At 40.4% G+C, this 20,752-nt stretch overlaps 2 protein-coding genes across 4 annotated transcripts; one reads left to right on the top strand and one right to left on the bottom strand.

Annotated features, from left to right (window-relative positions):
• Nucleotides 1-298: 298 nt before the first annotated feature.
• cdc42l (cell division cycle 42, like) lies at nt 299-7,129 on the top strand. Its single transcript, XM_026183594.1, has 6 exons — nt 299-416; nt 3,506-3,610; nt 3,759-3,831; nt 3,949-4,058; nt 5,737-5,934; nt 6,059-7,129. Exons 2-6 carry the CDS (start codon nt 3,506-3,508, stop codon nt 6,146-6,148), a joined length of 576 nt encoding a protein of 191 aa, XP_026039379.1. The 5' UTR covers nt 299-416; the 3' UTR covers nt 6,149-7,129.
• A 1,148-nt stretch (nt 7,130-8,277) lies between these two features.
• Nucleotides 8,278-12,748, bottom strand: wnt4b (wingless-type MMTV integration site family, member 4b). 3 transcript variants are annotated; one of them, XM_026183590.1, is made up of 10 exons: nt 12,375-12,748; nt 12,239-12,281; nt 11,768-11,995; nt 11,277-11,513; nt 11,089-11,173; nt 10,839-10,970; nt 10,403-10,545; nt 10,171-10,311; nt 9,167-9,329; nt 8,278-9,053 (listed from the first exon to the last, which is right to left on the bottom strand). In XM_026183590.1, the coding sequence occupies exons 3-10, from the start codon at nt 11,801-11,803 to the stop codon at nt 8,884-8,886; spliced, it is 1,107 nt and encodes a 368-aa protein (XP_026039375.1). In that variant the 5' UTR covers nt 11,804-11,995; nt 12,239-12,281; nt 12,375-12,748; the 3' UTR covers nt 8,278-8,883. The 3 variants fall into 3 exon arrangements, with proteins under 3 accessions (XP_026039375.1, XP_026039377.1, XP_026039376.1); XM_026183592.1 differs by having other exon boundaries at nt 11,277-11,430; XM_026183591.1 differs by lacking the exon at nt 12,239-12,281.
• Nucleotides 12,749-20,752: the final 8,004 nt, after the last annotated feature.

Below are 20,752 nucleotides of genomic sequence, written 5' to 3'. Positions count from 1 at the left end.
ATAGATCTTAATAGGAAGAGAAACAAAGATCCAAAACAAAAGGCAGTCAACATCTGAAGAAGAGCTTCGACTGACCTTCAAAAAGCCTGAAGAGCTATTTCTGAAGACTATTTAAAGATCTTACAAGAAAGCTTCAATAGACAGTTCAGGCTTTGTTGGATAATAAAGATGGTCAAACAAAATATTCACTGTCAAGCTCATGTGATTTGTATAAACACTGTTTATGCCTTATGTGCTGTTTTGCCATGTGAAAAAAAAACAGAAATGTGTTGCAGTTTGGGCAGCAGGCGACGCTCTTTCTTTTGTATCGATTCTACAATCGGGACTGGGTCCCGGTTTGCTATGCGCCTGCGCACAAAGTAATTCGACCCTCAAACCCGGATGTAACCAACGCCTAACCTGTGGGAAGAAAAACGGTGAGTAGAGTTACAAAAACTGCTTAAAACTACTATTTGTGGCTAATTAGAGTAGGCGACACATGCAGGAGAGGCCCTCTAACAATGTTCAGTCTAACAGAAATGAAACATTTGTTTCTAGATGTTTTAAATCTGCGGGGTGGTTAAAGTTTTCTACCGATCAGGGTTAATTCAGAGCGGACAAACATTTCTTTAATGAAGCTGTCATGATTGTTTGTCAGCTTTGGTAGTGTGATTACTTTCATTTTGATCGATTTAGATCCCGCTGTACATTGTAATTAAATAAGAAATCTACCAGTGACAGTATTTTCACGCTGCCTGTCCACTGTTCACAAATCTGATTTAATTTATTCAGTCAGACTCAGTCTTAAATGATTATTTTTTATATGTTGGCTAAAACATCTCATTTGCAGGTGTTAAACTTTCAGATAACAGATTAACAGATGGAGCTCTTATTTAGCGGAAGTGTTTGCAGTATCCGTTTCTAAATGTCATTTTGCTAATAGGCGGCATTTTCCTTTAACATCCTCGCTGTGCAGCTTATGCGGAAGTTATTCACTGTCATTAATTTTTCGCTTGCACATGTAATAACAAGCCAAATAGGAATACCTCCAAACGGTATGCACGCTGCTTGAACTCACACCTATCTATATACAGCCGTATCCTTCATGTTTTTGTTTCATTTAGACTAATTTTGCATTAATTTTTATTTCAAAGTAGTTTTTAACTTTGCAAAATCGTTTTCCATTTGTTTATTCTACTTATTTATTTGGGCTGTTTTGATTGTGCCAAACAATTTTCTCAGTTTTGGGGATAATTAGTTTATCTTGTCTCATCTGATCAGAGACTATTTGATGGAATAAATTTTTTTTGTATTTTTTTTTTTAGCATTGTTCATCATACTGCAAATGTTTCTTTTTGTTTTTACAAGTAAGACTAGGGCCCAACTGATATAGGATTTTAAAGATTGACACTGATATTTGGCAATTTTAGAATCCAATATATCAACCAAATTTGACCAACATTTCTTATGTGTAGTTATTTAGTTTAGTTACATGCGTAGAGTTCTTATTAACATAATAGAAGTGCAATTTAAAAAAAGAGGGAAGTTGGAGAGGGCCCGATGGTGGACAAACTGTGCGTCAACACTGATAAAACCACTGAACAATGTTTTCGCTGTCTCTTCTTTACTGTTTTTTCTTTTATTGTGGAAGATGCAACAGGATGTGGAGTGTGGTAACAAAGCACTGACAGAAACAAGAAAGAAAACAATTGTAAAAGAGAAACAATCCATCCATATTTGTACACATGTTGTGTGGTTATGTGCATTATGTGGATAGGTGAAGCTCTATTCAGTCTCATTTATCAGCTGTTATAAATGCCAGTAATGACAGATGTGGACCAATAGATGAGTGGCGTATATCACTGATAAAGCTGTCATGCTCTAACTAATGCTCTCTCTGTATGCTTTTATGCCTAATAACTTAATTGGTTTGTTCTTCGAATAAAAGTCGTATTACTAGAGGTCTAAGTCACATAAAAACGCCTTGGTATAATTCATCAGCACCACAAAAGTTTAATTCATTTGTCTCAAACTGATTCGACTTTTACTGAATATTATATTTGTCATGAAGGGTGGATCGGGTTGCAGTCGTTTTAGGTGCTGCACATTAAAGTAGCAACAGAAATGTTTAGTAAATTTGACTTTTAAATAAGTGGGATGAATTTAATAGTTAACATGTACTGTAGGAAGGTGTGGCACCAAGAAATCTGAGCAGGCACTGTTTAAATATGCAAATAGTTTATTTGACCTAAAAAAAATAAGTTAATACTAAGTATTACCTTCACATGGGATTCAAACTTTGTTCCCTTTGATGTGAACGTTTTATGTTTAATCCATTGCAACACTACAGCTTAGTACCTGTGTGGACTTTTTCACCCTTTATGCTACTTTATATGACTCACCCCAGCCTGTCCAAATAGACCTATGATTGGATTTTCAAAAGCCTGAACACAAAGCCCAGCATCGGCGTAAGGGTCTAGTTCTGGCTCAGGCCATTTGAATTAAGATGCTGAAATTCTATAATGGATACTTTTTTGTCCACTAGTCCTAAAAAGACATACCCTGCCCCAACTGTAATGTTATCGCTTATCTTAGGACAAAATATGTTAGCAGTGTGAGCTTAATGGATCAAAACTATGAAAATGGCCATTGAAATGCTGCTGTTGCAATATGTAATGTGTAAGCATTTTACTATCAGAGTTACAGAGGTTGAGCTATTTAAAACTTTCAGTTTTTATTTGGTAAAGTAATACTTTAACACTTAATACATAATACTTAATACTTTATTTTCGAGTATTTGCATGTTTGATGTCTAAAATCCTGTGATGCTGCATACGAATAATTACTTCATATATAAAGTTATGTAATCTTTATATGCAGTCCATTCCCACATCTACACTATAAATCATTGCATGTTACAAGATTAGAGACAAATTCATGAATGATCAGACATGCCTTTCGTCTCAGAAAGGCATGTCAGGCGTTTGCTGGTTTCAGTTTTGCACCCCCACCCAAGGTGGAGGAAGGGTTTGTGATTGCTGCATTCTGCTTTTCTGTCAGACAGCAAGAGGGTGCAAATTCCACCAGGCCAAATTCCAGGAAAATATTGACAGAAAAACATAAAGGTTTAATCGTTTTCTTTAAAAATGCAAAGTAGGCCATTGGCCTCCGCTGAGGATGCAGTCTGTAAGTTTATAATTGTTTGACCTTTCATATTGTACTGACCAATAATTGATTAATCTTCAAAATAATGTGCAGATTATTCAGTAGTGAATATAAATATTAATTCCAGGCTTAGATGTGCTGGTTAGATGCATCACATGTCTCTGTGAGTCTGTCACAGTTAGTGCTTGTGTGTTTGTTTCCATGTTGTTTCACTGCCTGTATGTGAACCCATGCATGATTCTAGAGACAGTACTAAGAGTGCTTGTGTATTACTTCCTCTCTAAGAGTCTAGCTAGCTGTCTGGTGTGCTGTTTCTGGCAAACATCTTGTCATGTTTCCTACTTTCTGTTTTTCTTTGTAGATGCAGACGATAAAATGTGTAGTAGTAGGAGATGGGGCTGTAGGAAAGACGTGCTTACTGATCTCCTATACAACCAACAAGTTCCCCTCAGAATATGTGCCTACGGTAGGAGGAGGAATTAAGAAAGACTGAGCCATATTGTTGTAAACATGCTCACCTATAAAATTTCTGTTTTCTTATATTATTCATGGTTATAATGCTGCACTACCATTAACTGCCCTTTTTTGCTTACTTCTTTTTTGTGTTTTCAAAGGTTTTTGACAATTATGCCGTGACAGTGATGATCGGCGGAGAGCCGTATACGCTCGGTCTTTTTGACACAGCTGGTAAGCTGATCTTCGAAAGTCTCTCAGTTTCACTTTTTCTCTCTCATTTCTGTCAGTCTAAAACCTTTGGGAAAAAAAATGTCCTTGTTCTGCTTCTCTTTTGATTGCTGCTCTCAGGTCAGGAAGATTATGACAGGCTGCGTCCTCTCAGTTACCCACAGACAGATGTGTTCCTTGTATGTTTCTCTGTTGTCTCACCCTCGTCGTATGAAAATGTCAAAGAGAAGGTCAGTTTTGAAATCTCTTTTCACTGTTTTGGGAACAGAGATGTTGACTATTTTTTGTTAAATGTGTTGGCAGACTTACACTGGTCACTTTGTTTTATTCATAATCTATAATCAGCCAATCATGTTGCAACTTAGTACCTTTAGGCATTTAGACATGGTCAAGATAACTGGCTGAAGTTGAAACTGAGCATCAGACTTGGGGGGGGGGGGAAAAGGTTAAGGATTTAAATGGCTTCAAACATGGTCTGAGCATTTCAGAAACTGACGATCTACTGAGATTTTCCACACACAACCATCTATAGAGTTTATAGAGAATGGACTGAAAAAGAGAAAATATTCAGTTGGCAGCAGTTCTCTGGGGGGAAATGCCGTGTTGATGCGAGAGGTCACAGGAGAATGACCACACTGACAGGAAGGCAACGGGAATGCAAATAACCTCTTGTTGCAACAAAGGTATACAGAAGAGCATCTCTGAATGCACAACATGTTGAACCTTGAAGCAGATAGGCTGCAGCAGCAGCAGCAGCAGAAAACCACACCGGGTGCTACCCCTGTCAGCTAAGAACAGGAAACCGAGGTTACAGATTGCATCTGCTCACCAAAATTGGACAACAGAAGGTTGGAAAAACGTCGCCTGGTTGGACGAGTTTCAATTTCTGCAACAATATTCAGATGGTAGGGTCAGAATTTGGCATAAACAGCATGGAAACATGGATCCATCCTGCCTTGTATCAGTCGTTCAGGCTGTTGGTGTAACAGAGTGAGGCACATTTTGGGGCCTTTAGTACCAACTAACCAAGCATCGTTAAACACCACAGTCTCCATCCCTTTATATAAGCAGTGTCCCCATCTTCTGATGGCTGCTCCACCAGGATAACGTGCCGTGTCACAAAGCTGTAATCATCTCAAACTGGTTTCTTGAACACTAGAGTGAGTAGACTGTACTCAAATGGGCTCCACAGTCACTAGGTCTCAAATAGAGCACCTATGGGATGAGGTGGAATGGGAGATTCACATCATGGATGTGCAGCCATTAAAACTGCAGCAACTCTGTGATGCTGTTATATCAATATGAACTAAAATCTCTGAGGAATGTTTGATGCATGTGGAGTTGAGGCAGTTCCAAATGCAAAAGGGGGTCCAACCAGGTACTCGCAAGGGGAATCTGATAAAGTGGCCAGTAAGCGTATAGATCTAAAAATAATGATTATTTTTAAAGATCTCCTGTTCATTTTCTCTAGCTAGCCTAATGCTTATATTTAAATAATTTTGTATGTAATAGAGTGAAGAAAGTGCTGTAGTTTTCTAAATTTGACACCCGTTCAAGAGCCACTTGCTCAAAATAGTGAAGTTTTCACTGTGTTCTTATGATCATCCTGATGTGGAGGTGTGAGTCGCGATGTCCTTTCTGCTTGGACTGCTTGGAATTTTAATAATTGTTTTAATTGTCGTCCTTATTCTCAATAAATGTCACATGGAAGAAAAAGCCTCCTGCTTCCTCAGTTTCTCTACAATCTCACCGTTTTACATGCCAGACATTTTATTACACATTATTTTCTATGAAATGAAAAATATGAATCAGAAACTATTTGGATTAAAGGAAAAGCATACCAGCTTTTGATAGTCGCAAATTTCATTGGGTATCTAAGATAAACTTTGTCTTTTTGTCTGTATCCAGTGGGTCCCTGAGATTTCACACCACTGCCCAAGCACCCCTTTCCTGTTAGTGGGGACACAGGTAGACTTGCGGGAAGACAGCAACACGGTGGAGAAGCTGGCAAAGAACAAACAGCGCCCTTTATTACCCGAGAGCGGCGAGAAGCTGTCTCGTGAGCTCAAGGCTGTTAAGTACGTGGAGTGCTCTGCCCTCACACAGGTATGTAAAATCTCACTACACTTTTAAAACGTATTTAAAAAGTGACAGATTTGTTTGAAATAGAAAGTTATGCTTCCTTCTGTTATGCTTCCGTCATCTTTTCCTCTTCTTCTTCTTTAACCAGCGAGGACTTAAAAACGTGTTTGACGAGGCCATACTGGCAGCTTTGGAGCCCCCCGAGACCAAAACAAAGAAGAGGTGTGCTCTGCTATAGAACAGTGCTGACCGCGAGATGCAAAACGGTGCATATAGAAAAAATAGGTGGGATGATTGAAAACATCATAAAGATTAGTGGCCATTTTGACAAAAAAAAAAAATCCCAAAAAACAAAGGACAAAACCAAAGGGGAAGGGACGGTACCGTGGCATCGAAATGTATTTCGGTACACACGTACACTGATTGTGCCTTCAAAATAAAAGCTGAAACAGGCTGAGGATTCAAAGTATCAGATGTGCAGTGAATGCAGTTTAAGCACCAACGGTGTCCTTCTCTGAAACCTTTAGAAATCGCAGTGTTCTCTCTATAAATATTCAGGTGGGGCAGGCCCCCCCTTGCCTGTCACTGTTTTTTTTTTCCCCCCCAAAGAAATGTTCATTTATAAACTTGACATTGGCCTCTTCCTGTGTTTTACTTACTGTGGCCTACTGGGTCCTTTAAACTCAGTATAGGGAAGTATAAAAGGGGAAATACTTCAGTTACATTTAACATTAGTACGTTTAAGGGGGCAACTTGATGTTAAGTGGTACTCTACTTGCTTTCTTTTCCGACCTTCCTCAGTTGAATAATGTCAAAAAACTAAACATTTGCTGTCACTCCAAACAAAAGCAGTTGTCTGTAACGGTTACTTTCTTCTAACTAGTGGTGACTTGCAGGGATGAAAAGTGTTTTCACCAAGTTCCCTTATCCAGGTTACTTATGAGTTTCTGTTTTCTTTTTTGTGTATATTGTAATTTCACAATGCTGTTTTGGGAAAATGTTAGTATTTTTTAATTATTTTTTTCCCATTTTGAAACTTGAGTTGTTGTTTTTCGTTTTGTTTTTTTAATTGCAAGACCTCCAACATTTGAGCGAATGATGAGAAGATTCAAGTTGTAATATTTTTAATGGCTCTTGAGAAGATGAACTTTTTCTAGTCAATTTCTGGGTGTTTGTAATCACAGGATATTTTTAATAAAATGGTTGAGCTCAAATGAAATGTAATCGTTGTTTTGTGTGTTTGAAGGCAAAAGACTGAATTCGAAAGTATTATAAAGTTTAAGGGCGTGATCACACAAGTCACACTTGCCTCTGCACTTGCACTGTGTTAATGATCTGGGCCTGAGTATGCTTCTCTCACATGCTCCCACTGTCACAAACACTTGCTCTACCAGAGCACAATGAGCTTCGTAATTTTATGCATTTTGTTGTTTATTTTTAGATCTTCTTAAAAGCTGCAGCATGATCAGTTGAGGAAGCGTAAGGTATCCAGTGAAGTGGGAAAAAAAATCCCTCCAAACCTACCTGGTCTTATTTGAAAAAACTGCCCCCTAAACCTAGTAACTGGTTGTGTCACCCTCGGCAGCTAGAATTGCAATCAAGCGTTTTTGATATATGGCAATCAGTCTTTCACATTGATGAGGAGGAATATTGTCCCAATCTTCACAGCAGAATTGTTTGAATTCAGCCACATTGGAGGATTTTCGAGTATGAACGGCCTGTTTCAGGTCGAAATGACAAAGCATCTTAAATGGATTTGGAGGACTTGAGCCATGCAGCCAATCCAGATAAGGATTAAAGGATTGTTAACATGACGCCAGGTAGGTGGTGATTTCTCTGACTGCAAAAAGAAGTTCAGTTGTTTACAAGTCAATAGGAAAACAGCGCCCTTGATCTATGACGTCAATAACCACTTTCCTGATGAGTTTATGAGCTCGGTCGCTGGTTTCAAGTCTTACAGAAAACAACATGATGCTTATTGTGTAAATTATGGCTCCTATTAGATTAAAAACATGATTAAGCTGCGCATGTTTTAGGGTGAGGCTTTGTGATTGAAAAGTTGCTTTAAGTGGGCAGGGTTTGAGAGTCACATGATGTAAGAGGACTCCACAAATCAATGAGTGAGATCTCTTTTTTTATATAAAGTCTACTAGCAATGACAGTCTGACAGTTACTGAGTTTCACTGTAGGTTTTAAATAATAAATCAATCAATGGTATAGTCATGCAAAACTAAACATGTACAGGGACCTGCAACTACAACTTCTGTTCCAAACAGTCTCACAGGGTACCATTCAATAAAGAAGCACTTTGGTATTTTTTTTTTTTAATAAACTACTCTATTTATTAGAAACTCAAAAAGACCTAAACGCACTCATTGTGCAGGAAACAGAACAGTTTCATACAAGGACGAGGGACAAAAACACAAGACATGGAAGTAAGTGCAGCAAAGACTCTGATATACAAATAAATAAACCAGAATCAAAAAGAAGACATAAATACAGTACAAGTCCAAAGACGTGCTAGCCTATAACAGAATACAAGATAAAAGAAATCTTCAGTGTTTGAGAGTTAGTTTGGGTTAAGCTCTGCTTTAAAAGCTTTGTCAGTTCAGCGTGTGATTAACTGCTGTGTTTGTGTGTGTTCATGGCTACACCTGTATGCATGTCTGTGCCTGTCAGTTTGTCTGTCTTAATATTTTGAGCAGTTTAAAAGCTGAGCAGACTTTTTTTTTTTTTGTACTTCCCGATGGAGCTTTGTCTTTACATTAGTTCTAATTTTGCAGTTTTTACAAGAAAACAATCAAACCAAACTGCAGTTTCACTTCTCTAAGGGAAAACGTGGACAAAGAAAGGCTGCTTTGGACAATAATTACGATAATTTGGTGTCAAAGTTAACCCGCGCTGTGTCCAGCGGTGTCTGTCTGGTGGTTGGTTAGGATCTGGGCTCATTTGGTCAGGCCTTGTTAGGACTTCTTACACTCTACAGGTATGAATGGTGACCGTATTCTTGCACTGCTGGCAACGCACCGAGCAGCACCAGGAAAACTTGCAGGAGCAGCGCTGCACCACCTCAGCCCGGCCTGCTTTGTAGCCTGGCCCGCAACACACCAGCTCGCAACCATCTGGTGCCAGCCGAGACGTTCCTGGGGGGAGGGGGGTTGGTTTAAAACATTGCAACATCACTTTCTAAATTGATATGAGTGGTAAGTTAGATTATGTGAATTATTTTCCTGTGACGTGGTCCTGGTGATCTTACCGTTACATCTTCTACCTGCAGTCCCAGGAATACCATTTTCAGGGTCGAGACGGCAGAAATCTGGGGAGGGTGCAAGATACACAAGATCTCTGGCAGCAGGGGGTTTGACCTGTGAGTCTCGGGGGAGCAAGGCTGTCCTGGAGCCTATACGTGTCAGGCGGACCTGGGAGGATTGTGACATTAAAACACAGTAATGTATACTGTAATAATACTGACTACTAAACACGGTCAACGTTTTTAAAATATGTGGTCAGCTTATGCAGAAGTGATCCAAAAGCTCACAGCTTATTTTAGACTGTTTTCCTTCTCTTGGCTACTTCTGATGTCAAAGATAATATCCTTAACCCTTTAAAGCCTGAACCATGAAATAATTGCCAGGAAATTCAATTTTTCTGAAAATGGAGTGCTTATTGAACATTCTGACAATTTTTAAAAAATTAATCATATTTGATACATTGGCATTATTTTTTTTTTGCAATTTACTACATAAAAATGTATTGGGCCCAAATTATTTAGTTTCCGTGGGGACAAAAATCACACTGATGATCGATAGATCTCTAAAACTCAAGAATTTGAGGCACTTGGTGTTACAAGGTTAATATGGTAATCCCGAGCACACAGCTCTGGCTTTCAGGAAAGTAGCTCCAAAACTTGATGTTTAAACCTTCTGTTTGCAAGGAGCAGCCAATCAGAAAAAAACTGATTTAAGAGGAGGGAAGTTAAATTGCTTTTAACCCCCATATTTCATGAGATGATGAGCTGAGGGCTTGCAACAATCAACAAGATAAATAAAGATTTATTTTGAGATGTGAATCATATAAAACTACTGTAGCAAGGTCCAAAAATACAAACATGGAGCTGAAAAAGCATAACATGTTCATTTCGAGATGTTTCAGCGGAAATTGTAGTTTTTTTCTGATAAATAATTTACTTCAGCTGTTGTGACGTCTGCTCACCCCATTAAGCTAGGGAAGATAAAACAAGCAGAAGGTATCATCTGTTACCTCTGTGGCTCCATCAAAACGTTCCTTGAGCACAACGCCCACACGCCTGAATGGGGGCATGACCTTCCAGCAGGTCCTCAGCTCACAGGACCCAGACACACCGTGACATTTACACTCAACCTGCATGTTATGAAGGATGGCCTGAGGAGGAGATAATTATAAAGGACAAAAAAATTCTGTAAATTGACACAGGGATTTGGAAATCTGTAAGGACATTGGTGATGTTGCTAACCTTTCGACCCGCCTCGTTGTTGTGGAGGTTCATGAGCGGCCGGCCTGCTGACAGCCCCTTGGCTCGCTCTGGTTCATCCACAAATGTCTGAGAGAAAGCCACACCATAGGACAGGTTGTCACTGCACCCTGACCACTGGAAACCTGTGGTGGAACGAGGCTTAGATTAAGATGATCTGTGTTACTGCGATTTTGTAAGGTCAAAGAAGGTTAGATGTTAAATGGAAAATCCCTTCTGGTTCATGTGAGGCAGGGGGCAGCTGCTACAGTCTCACAGCACAGGTGTGTTACATGTGACAGCAGATGGGAAACTACCAGCTGACATTACTGCTGCATACTTTAGACCCACAATCAGCACTGTAGCAGCCTTTCTATGCTCTGTGTGAGTCAGAGTCGATTTACTCACTATATTTTCATGGAATAGAGTTAAAGCTCACCCTCCGGGCTGACCCCCCTGACCTTCCTGTCACAGCCACACCTCTCCAGCTCCCCACGGGTGCAGGCTCGGGTCACCGCAACCGCCACAGCTGCTGAGGACAGAGCGTGCACAAAGGCTGCCTCACGAGTGCCTGAAACCACAGCAGAGACATGACACAACTTTATTTTTAGAGAATATTTATAAATGTTGCTCAGTGAATCGAGGTTTCTTCAGAAAATTCACTAACTTCATGCCAGTAATGGGTCTACCTTGGTTCATCACTCTGCCAAATACATTGATCCCACGTGGGGTGATGGAACAATTCCAGCGGCGATTCCTGAACTGGTGCTGGCACTGAATTGGACAGCGAGTTACACACCAGGTATGTAAAAGTTTCCATCTCTGCCACACATAATGGTGATTGTTATTTAAATCACTCAGAAGTTATGCTTCATACCTCTTCTATGACCATCTCTGCTGCCTTGCGTACAGACTCCATGACCTCCCCCCGTGCTCTGCACACCCCCACCTGGCCTGGGGTCAGCCCCCTCAGCCGTGCACATGGGGCAGCACCAGACACAGGCCGGGAACGGGGCAGCCTCGCCAGGGAGCTGGGACATAAAAATGGAAGGTGGAGGAGTGATTCACAGCAAGTACGTGGGGGAAGATGCATATTTAAGTACAAGGCTGGGGCCTTTAAAAGAGTGACAGAAAGATGAAAAGGTAACAAATAGAGAGGATGAAAACAAGGAGACAAACAGGCAAAGAAGACACGGAGGGCACAGTGAAGGCAGGGAGAGAGAGAAAAGAGAAAAGGTCACCAGGAGCGAGACAAAGAAAAGAGGGGAGCGACTGAAAGAGATTTAGTGACATGTCACCACCTTTTAAAAGTTATAGCATGACAAACAAACTCCCTCTTTCTCATCCTCCTTCACACACTAGACTTACAGCCAATTGGTTGCCATGGTGGGGTGGGTTGCCCATAGCAACAGGAGGAGGAGTGGTGCCGTGAGATTGACAGTGGAGACAGTTGGCATCAGACTGTCTGTCTGTCTGTCCGTCTCCGTGCGTCAGGCTGGGTCTTTGGGTCCACAGCTGAAGTGATCGCTCCGTCCGTCTGTGTGTTTGTTGCCGTTTAAGTTTAAAGTCCAGAGTCTGGGGATGATCCCCACATATCTGTTGAAATCACAAGTTAGCAGGTTAACGATGAATGCAGAGATGCTCTGCATGGTATTTTGGTCAAGTAAACAATAAATTCCTTATTAGTTTTCTAATGATAAGGTTTATGCAAGTTACTGGTGTTCGAAGTTAAGTCTGTATATGCAGTTTATCATTTTGTAGCAAATAAAACCACAAAATTACTGCGTTATACTCGTGAAATTTCCTTCAGGTTGCAAGAGTTTTAAAATTGATTCTTACCAGTTGATATTTTTGTGATAGCCAGTTATTCTTCTTTTTGTTACTGAGTGGACAGAATTTCAAAATGAATCACAATTTTATTCACCAAAGCTGCTCTTCAGCTTCTCTCTATTGTTGCCAAAAAAAGCATACTTACATGACTGTTTCACAAACTCATCCTTGATGCACAAAAAGACGTCCATATGTCCGATTTCAGTCCCAGATTAACTGAATTCACCCCCAAAAACAAGAACCTAAAATCCAGAAACACTAATAAAAGTCACTTTTTTATTAGTCAGGAAAACAGTAGCACGGTGTCATCTTATGGTTAGTTCTTTCCCGGGAAAACAAATGTGTCCATTGCGAGTTGAAAAAGCAAGAATGAGTGAGGGCAGTGAGCTGGGAGTGATGGGTTATAAAGGAGGTAGAGAGTGAGGCTGGGAGAGAGAGGACATCCAGGGTGTGGAGTGATGCTGAGGGAGGAGGAGGAGGGTTTGGAAAAGGGTCATTGTTTTACTACGCAAGCATTACAAGCGTAAGTATGCCCTCTATTGTGTTAATCTGGCATGAAAACTAAAGTCTGAGCCTGGGCTGGTACCTGGACTGAAATCACAAATGTGGTTGTGTGCATACATGCCTGAACACATGTATGAACATATATATATGATTTATATCAGAGAAACTTATGAGAACTCCAACTCCAACCTGTTTGTTTCAATAAACTTTTCTGCAAAATCCTCTTGTCAGTGACTGAAACGCAGCACTTCCAGTTCCACATATATGTACACGCATGTGAGAAAGTGTCTTACCTAATGTGTAATTTTCCCAAACTTTGTTGCTCATTTTACGAGTCCAGCTCTCCCCCCCTACTTTTCCTCTATGTCCCCCACATTCGCCCTCTCGTTCTCCTTCTCTCTCACTCCCTATATTGTCTTAGAAGAAGAGGTGACATTTAGACAAGGGGAAGAAAACAGACTGCCGACAAATATTGGAACTAAGGCAAATAAATCACAAGAAGGGAGGGCACGAGGACAGAGCGGATCAGTGTCACACGGGGGATTGGGAAAAGCAATAAAGAATAATAAACCAGGTTGGTGGTATATGAACTGAAGACCAAATTCTCAATCAAATTATCCACGTGAACATAGATTTTCTGGAGAATTTGAAATACCCTAAAAAATTTTTATTGATTACTGCATGTTGGCTGTTTAGCACAGAAAAACAAGCGCATGAAATAAACTGTACAGCATTTTTTTTAAAGAATATTTATCGCTGCATATATTTTCATTTTTTATTTTGTAGTATTCCCTCCCTTTCTCTCCTTCAAACCAGTCATAGCAATACTGGAAGAAATCCAGATGTACCTTCAGTGTTTTAAAAATTTGTGTTTCCTTTAGATTTAAGCTACTTTTGGGACCTATTCCAGTCTTATAACACACTGAAACAACCAGAAGAAGCATGTAAATTATGACTATTTCATTCCCCATATTTATGGTTTTTACTGAATAATGTAAGGTCTTTAAGGCCTACTAAGTCAAACTATAAAAGATATAAGAAAATAAAGTTTTATTGATCTATATTTTTTCCTCAGTTGCCCGCTTCCCTCGGGAAAAGAAAAATCAGGTTGTCACAAGATCAGTAAAATGTCAGTAAATGTGCTGTTTCAGCTTTCTTGAGCATCAGAACTCGTAAATTAATATAGCTCATAAATGTATTAAACGATCAGTATATGATTATGATATGAATAAAACATGACCTTTAAATGCAGCTTAATTGCACATAATCACACAAATTCCACTTCAACCAGAATCCTAAACCAGAAATCTGGTTCTGTTGTTCTGCTAATCTAGGCTAGTTAGCATAGAAAGTAGTTTTGTATTACAGTTTCCTCTGTTATGATGAGATTCAGCTGATGTCCAACAAAGTAAGTGAGAAGCATCAACGTGACTTTTAAAGGTAAATTAGCTACACGGTGAAACTTGCAGCTACGTCACCAGCTAACTATAACCAGATGGTGGTAAATGCAGTTTTTTAAAATTCAGAGTTTAAATGTTTAATTTAGGTCCTGATTTCCACATATTCTGACATCACTGATGTCTGATGGTAATTTTTCTTGATTTTAAAGTTGAAATTTAACTTCAAAGACTATAAATTAACATATGTGCCGCAGTCTTGTGACACTTAATGAAACCCCATTTGCTCATCTTAGAGGCTCATGTGTTGAATCAGTCAGTGCGTCACTGAAGCCAAACATTTGCAGACTCAAATGTTGGGAGTCCTCGTCTAAGATTTGGTGGCCCATCTACCTGACACCCAGAGTAAATGGTCACCCATCTCTCTTGCACACTTTCCTCTGTGTGTATCAGCAAAGACAGGTCTCTTCGAGGCTCCCTTCCCTCCTTTTTTAGTCTTCCACATGTCGTATTACTCCTTTGTGTCCCCTGTTTCTCCAAGTGACGTCTTCTGCTGTCTCCCACAGCAACACCATGGAGATGAGCTGGCCACTGTCATGTCCGGCGCCTCTGTTATGCTCGTCCCTTCACCCCTCTCTCGTAAATAACCTGCCCTCTTTTTTTTATCTTTATCTTTCCCCCATTTTGTGGACATTTTATCATTCCGAAATGGTCCCACACTGATTGACTGTAGCCAGGTTGCAAAGCCTAAAGAGATGCTTGTTAAAGCTTCAGCATGACATATATGTGGAGATGAGTTGCTTTCCCTCTGTTAAAGTGGGAGACAGCAGCAGACTTTGAGAGACAACTCTTAACTGATCTCACTTTGTCCACTGATTCTTACCATTGGGATGGATGATTGGCCTCATTCGGACAGGGCTGCCTCAGGGTGAGTCTAGACTTCACGAACATGCCCCCCCCCATACCCCTCCCCTCATACCCCTCCCAAGGTCATTAAGAGACAGAAATGTAACCCATCACCTTTTTCTCACTCCTTGATCTGCTTTGTTACTTCCCTGCAGTTGAGGGCTACCTGCCTCAGCAGTCTGAATGCAGATATCAGGCAGGAACATGACTGTTGTGCATGAGCAGGCTCACATTGCTCAGGCATCTCTGCCAACAAAGAGCACTGCACGCACTGCTGTGTATGAATGTGTGTGGAGCGTGTGCATGAATATTATGGGATGGCGGGCGGTGGTGTTGTCAGGCAGGGAAGAGGGGGTGGCAGAGTGGGCGGCGAGCTGTGTGCACATGGGGGGAGGGGGCAGAGGGAATGGACGACCCATGGATGTTATGGAAATATGGCGGTGAGTGTACGTGTGTGTGCGCGCGTGTGTTTGTGGTGGTGGGGGGGGGGGGGTGTAGCAGCCTGCTTTAGGTGGAAGGACAGCTGTGCATATAGGATAGAGGGAGCAAGATGAAGCGTTGAAGATGACGGAGTTGCACTTGAGTGCATGTGCACCCGCACATGCATGTGTAAGGGGCATTCAAGCAAAAGTAACGGACAATGACCAGACGTAGGCCTTTGTTGCTATGCGATCTGCATGTCCTGTACAGTGGGGAATACTGCAAAGTGGCCTCTGGAGTGTAGAGAAAGGCCTCACATCTTTGCAGCTCCTGCCCATTGAGATCTGAATCTGATACCATAGGAATCTTTCTTTTATGAATCAAAGCAACATAGGTATCAATAATCAAGACCCACAAATAAAAAGCAGAATAAAATATTAATCACATGCCTATTTAGCAGTGAAAAAAATAATAGTGTTAATGTAAACTATGTAATTTTTTTCCCCCAATGAAATGAAACACATAGATCTCTGTGAAAAGTAAAGAAATACAGTAAGTTAATGGGCAGGAAATCCAATTAAAATGCAACGCATAATTACAGTTTAGTTATCCATGGCTGACAGTCTAAATAGTAACATGTCTTACGCCATAATGAGCAGAGCAGCAGCCTGCAAAGTGAGCTAGTCATAACAAGCCAAATGCTGCCAAAATTGACATAAAATGTCTGTCAGATATCAAACACACTGAGGTGAACGTTGCACAAAACACCTGACTGAATGCTAAACTGCTGCAGCTAGTAGGCAAAGTATGTGTGTGTGTGCAAGCATATGTCTGTGTGTGACAGAGGAATATGATGCTTAAACTGTACGCAAATCTGATTCAGTGTGATTACAAAGTGCTCTTCAGAGTAGTAGAAATGAGCATTTCTCATGGTGAATGAGTAAATCTTTGGAGCCTGATTAGACGCCATGTGGCCTTCGATTGCTCCTTCTAAACTCGTTTATGAGTTCAAACTTTTGAAATTGGACTTAACATTAAAGGGATTTTACTTTGGGAAGCCACTCAGAAATGAAGAGACCCCACTGAGCAGCTAAAAGCATCCATTTTCATTTATTTCTTTTTTAAAATAATAAGTTTTAGAAATCAATCAGTGAAGCCACAACAGGGAGCTGAATTTAGCAGAGGAGTGTGCTGCTGAAGCAGACACATTTTAGTTAACTTATTTGGTACTTTTGCTTTTGTATTACATATTATCTTTGGTACCTGCAGCTTACATATATATAAAATCTATCATGATTATTGCTGCGATGGTTTTGGATGTGCTGAAGCTCTGGTTGTATTTACTCCAGACAGAACCTGAAGGCAGCAGCAGTGTGCATGTTTTTTATGAATCAATTTTAAGATAAGATAAGATAAGATAAGATAAGATAGGTCTTTATTAATCCCACAACGAGGAAATTTTTGCGTCATTTTAGCACTTCCTTTCGACTGACACTTTACTACGCAAGATACAAGATATGTGTGTACTTGCAAATCTGTTGGCTCTTGAAAGTAGATGACCAGATGGGAGACAGATGTGTTGCAGTCGAGTTGTAATGAACCCACTAATAACAGTCTAATTTAGGAACTCTACGTATGATAATGGCCATCATTTGTGTACATAATCAAAACTGAATCACTGTGATTGAAATGCTGAGTGTGGCTCTCTTGTAGTGTATCAATAAATCTGTACTCGATCAAACTCACATGTGGCTCATCCTGAGCTCTTATTTGCACATTCAGGTAATTTTACTTCAGAATTACTGAACCAAGCAAACCCAGCTGGGAGAAGGTTTTAGTCAGGCCTGATTTCATTTTTCGATCCATCTGTTTTCTTCTTCTTACCCAATTCAGGGCTGTGGGATGAGGGTTGGGGTACACCAGATGGGTCAGTCTATCACAAGGCCAACACAAAGACAGAAAGAAAGAGAAGCACTGGAAACAATTTAGTCAACATGCATATTTTGTGGACTGTGGGACAGAGGAAACCCGCACAGGCCAGACAGGAAGAACATGCATGCGCCGCACAGAAGGCCCCAGCCAATCAATGGATTCAAGCTCAGGACCCAGGACAGTAATATCCATTGCATCACTGTGCACCCCTGATTTTACTTCTCTTTTAAGTTATTGTTTTTTTGTGGTGGAAATGTGCTGTTAATTTTTTATTTGTTTCAACACCCAGGCCCTTTTCTAATAATTCAAGTCAATCCAGTTTTATTTATATACTGCCAAATCACTAAAACGGTTGTGGCAAGGTGCTTTATATTACAAGGTAAAGATGCTACAATAATACAGAGAAATTGGAGAAAAACCCAACAATCATATGACCCCAATGAGCAAGCGCTTTGGCAGCAGTGGGAAGGAAAAACTCCCTTTTAACAGGAAGAAACCTCTAGCAGGACCAGGTTCAGGGACCTGCCACGACCGGAAGAGAGCCAGAGATGAGTAATAACTAAAAATTAAATGCAGTGAGATGTATAAACACAGATATAAAGAACCAAAAATGTGAGTGTAAAAAGTGACTGAAGAAGAAACATTCAGTGCATCATGGGAATCAGGGTCACCTGATCCAACCCTAACTATACACTTTATCAAAAATGAAAGTTTTAAACCTAATCTTAAAAGCAGAGAGGGTGAATCCGAGCTGGAAGCTGGCTCCACAGAACAGGGGCCTGAATGCTGAAAGCTCTGCCTCCCATTGTACTCCAGGAACCACAGGTAAGCCTGCGGGCTGAGAGCAAAGTGCTCTAATGGGGTGATATGGTACTGTCAGGTCATTAATATAAGATGGGGACTGATTATTTAATACCTTGTATGTGAGGAGCAAGATTTTAAATTGAATTCTGGATTTAACAGGGAGCCAATGAAGGGAAGCCAGTAAACAAATATGCTCTCTCTTTCTAGTCCCTGTCAGTACTCTCACTGCAGCATTTTGAATCAACCGAAGGCTTTCTAGGGAGTTTTTAGGCCATCCTGATAATAAAGAATTATCAGAAAAAGTCCAGCCTAAAAGTCATAAATGCATGAACTAGTTTTTTAGTGTCACTCTGAGACAGGATGTTTTATTTATTAATACGTGCTTTGAAGGACATATCCTGGTCACAAATGACACGAAGATTTCTTACAGTGTTATTGGAAGCCAAGGTAATACCATCCAGAGTAAGCATCTGGTAAAATACCACATATCTAGGATTTTTAGGCCCGACTACAATAACATCAGTTTCATCAGAATTTAGAAGCTGAAAAATTGAGGTCATCCAGGTCTTTATGTCTTTAAGACATTCCTGCAGTTTAACTAATTGGTGTGTGTTATCTGGCTTCATAGATGGATAAGTTGGGTGTCATCTACATAGCAGTGAAAACGTGTGCTATGCCTTCTAATGATACTGCCTAAGGGAAGCATGTGTAATGCAAATGGAACTGGTTCTAGCACAGAACCCTGTGGAACGCCATAATTAACCTAAATGTGTGAAGAGGACTCTCTATTTACATGAACAAATTTAAGTCTATTAGATAGATAGATAACTCAAACCACTGCAGCGCAGTACCTCTAATACCTACAGCATGCTGTACTTGCTGTAATGGTCACTGTAATTGAACATTGCACTGAGGTCAAGCAGGACAAGCACAGAGATAAGTGTCAGAGGCTATGAGAAGATCATTTGTAACTAGGGATGGGTACCGGTCATGGCACTGCAACAAGTGCTTTAAGCTGATACTGTGATACTGTCAAAGGAGGTAACACCTCGAATCCGATGAAACACCTGGCGACGCATAGCGTTTTTTTAAAAGCCCAGAAATGCGCCATATGATAGCTTGCTGCGAGACCTCACACCAAGCGCATCTACTGTGCGTGGGTTGCCTGTTATCGGACCGGAGTTAGCAATATCCCCCAAAACCCCCGAAGAGGAGAGTCCTGGCCCCTAGCCCTGCCAGTGTAGCAGAAATGATGACGGATGATGATGGCAGCAGCAGCTGTTCTTCTCTGCGTGAGTAGCTTCATGTTGTTCGTGTGTAATTTACGTTGAGTAGGCTAACCACGTTATTACATTAATGCATGTAAGGTGAACTAGCAAACCTCATCATAGCTACATGCGGCTGTCTTCTTGTTTGATGGCAGATACTCCCTTCAGATACTCCCTTCAGATACTCCCTTCACCGTGGCCAAAAAGGCTAAAATGACCAAAGAAAAAGTGGAAAACAGTTAAACATGAGAGGTTTTGGACAAAGTTTGTGTTTTTTCCATTGTTTAAGCACTGCTTCCAGCCAAGAGTGATACCATATATGCCCCATAGCTGCAGAAAAGGCTAACATTGTTATCTTTTTACAAAAAACCAGCTGAACATGATAGGTTTTTGGACCAATTTTGTGTTCTCCATTCTTTAAGCACCGGTTTGAGCACCGTTTGAGCACCGGCACCGTTTCAAAAGTACCGGTTTGGCACTGGTATCGGATAAAACCTAAACGATACCCATCCCTATTTGTAACGTTCACTAAAGCTGTTTCTGTGCTGTAATGAGCTCTGAAACTTGACCGAAACTATTCAAACAAACCATTCCTCTGCAAATTATCAGTTAGCTGTTTTACAACTAGTCTTTCAATATTGTGTATTTTGTATAATTTTTCCAGTGACAGGTCATTCGTCTCATCATGCATAACATTTGCCTTGACGTGTCATGGGTGAGGTGTTTTGAGTCTTTCCAATTTATAATCTTTGAGAAAACCCAGGCCTCACTGAAGAGATTATGTTTGTCAGCTGACTTGGGAATGCCATGGTGACTGCTCCCACAGCTAGTAGATGTGTTCTGGGAGGAGAGGGAGGTCTCCATGGTTGGATGGATGAATAATGTGTAACATTTGATATTTAAAGGTTTCCTTTTTTTCCCTAAAGCAATGCTGATGTTTAAATAATGGAGGTCTATGGGTGTTTTTAAACATTCTTCTGGATACAAACCAAGTAGAAACAACTTTTAGTAGAAACAACTTTTAAATGATCTCTGCATGTGTCTTTCTGAGCTCGTCACAAAATATATTAATCCTCCTGTAAAGTCTCACACAGTGAAGTAATGTTACTTTGGACTCTGTACATTTAAAACATATGTCTGTTATATTTATAGTACAGTCATTTACTTTAGGGGTAGTTACATAAGTTGCATTTAGCAACATATGTAACTAGCACTATTAACACTATAATCCACTCTCTAAACACAAACAGATTATAAAACTTGGATATCATGGCTTTCATTATTTCTGCAAA

Source organism: Astatotilapia calliptera, chromosome 11 (assembly GCF_900246225.1).
Source record: "Astatotilapia calliptera chromosome 11, fAstCal1.2, whole genome shotgun sequence".
NCBI lineage: Eukaryota > Metazoa > Chordata > Actinopteri > Cichliformes > Cichlidae > Astatotilapia > Astatotilapia calliptera.
Note: the sequence above shows the minus strand (reverse complement) of the source record. Positions and strands in the feature narration are given on the sequence as shown.

Excerpts from the sequence above, each read along its gene's own strand:
- wnt4b (XM_026183590.1), bottom strand. The coding sequence starts at position 11,803 with ATGGGCAACCCACCCCACCATGGCAACCAATTGGCT. Across the intron at positions 11,514-11,767 it reads ACCATGGCAACCAATTGGCT|GCCCCAGCCTTGTACTTAAA; the intron begins GTAAGTCTAGTG and ends ACTCTTTTAAAG. Across the intron at positions 10,312-10,402 it reads ACAACGAGGCGGGTCGAAAG|GCCATCCTTCATAACATGCA; the intron begins GTTAGCAACATC and ends TCTCCTCCTCAG.
- cdc42l (XM_026183594.1), top strand. The coding sequence starts at position 3,506 with ATGCAGACGATAAAATGTGTAGTAGTAGGAGATGGGGCTGTAGGAAAG. Across the intron at positions 3,611-3,758 it reads CCTCAGAATATGTGCCTACG|GTTTTTGACAATTATGCCGT; the intron begins GTAGGAGGAGGA and ends GTGTTTTCAAAG. Across the intron at positions 4,059-5,736 it reads ATGAAAATGTCAAAGAGAAG|TGGGTCCCTGAGATTTCACA; the intron begins GTCAGTTTTGAA and ends GTCTGTATCCAG.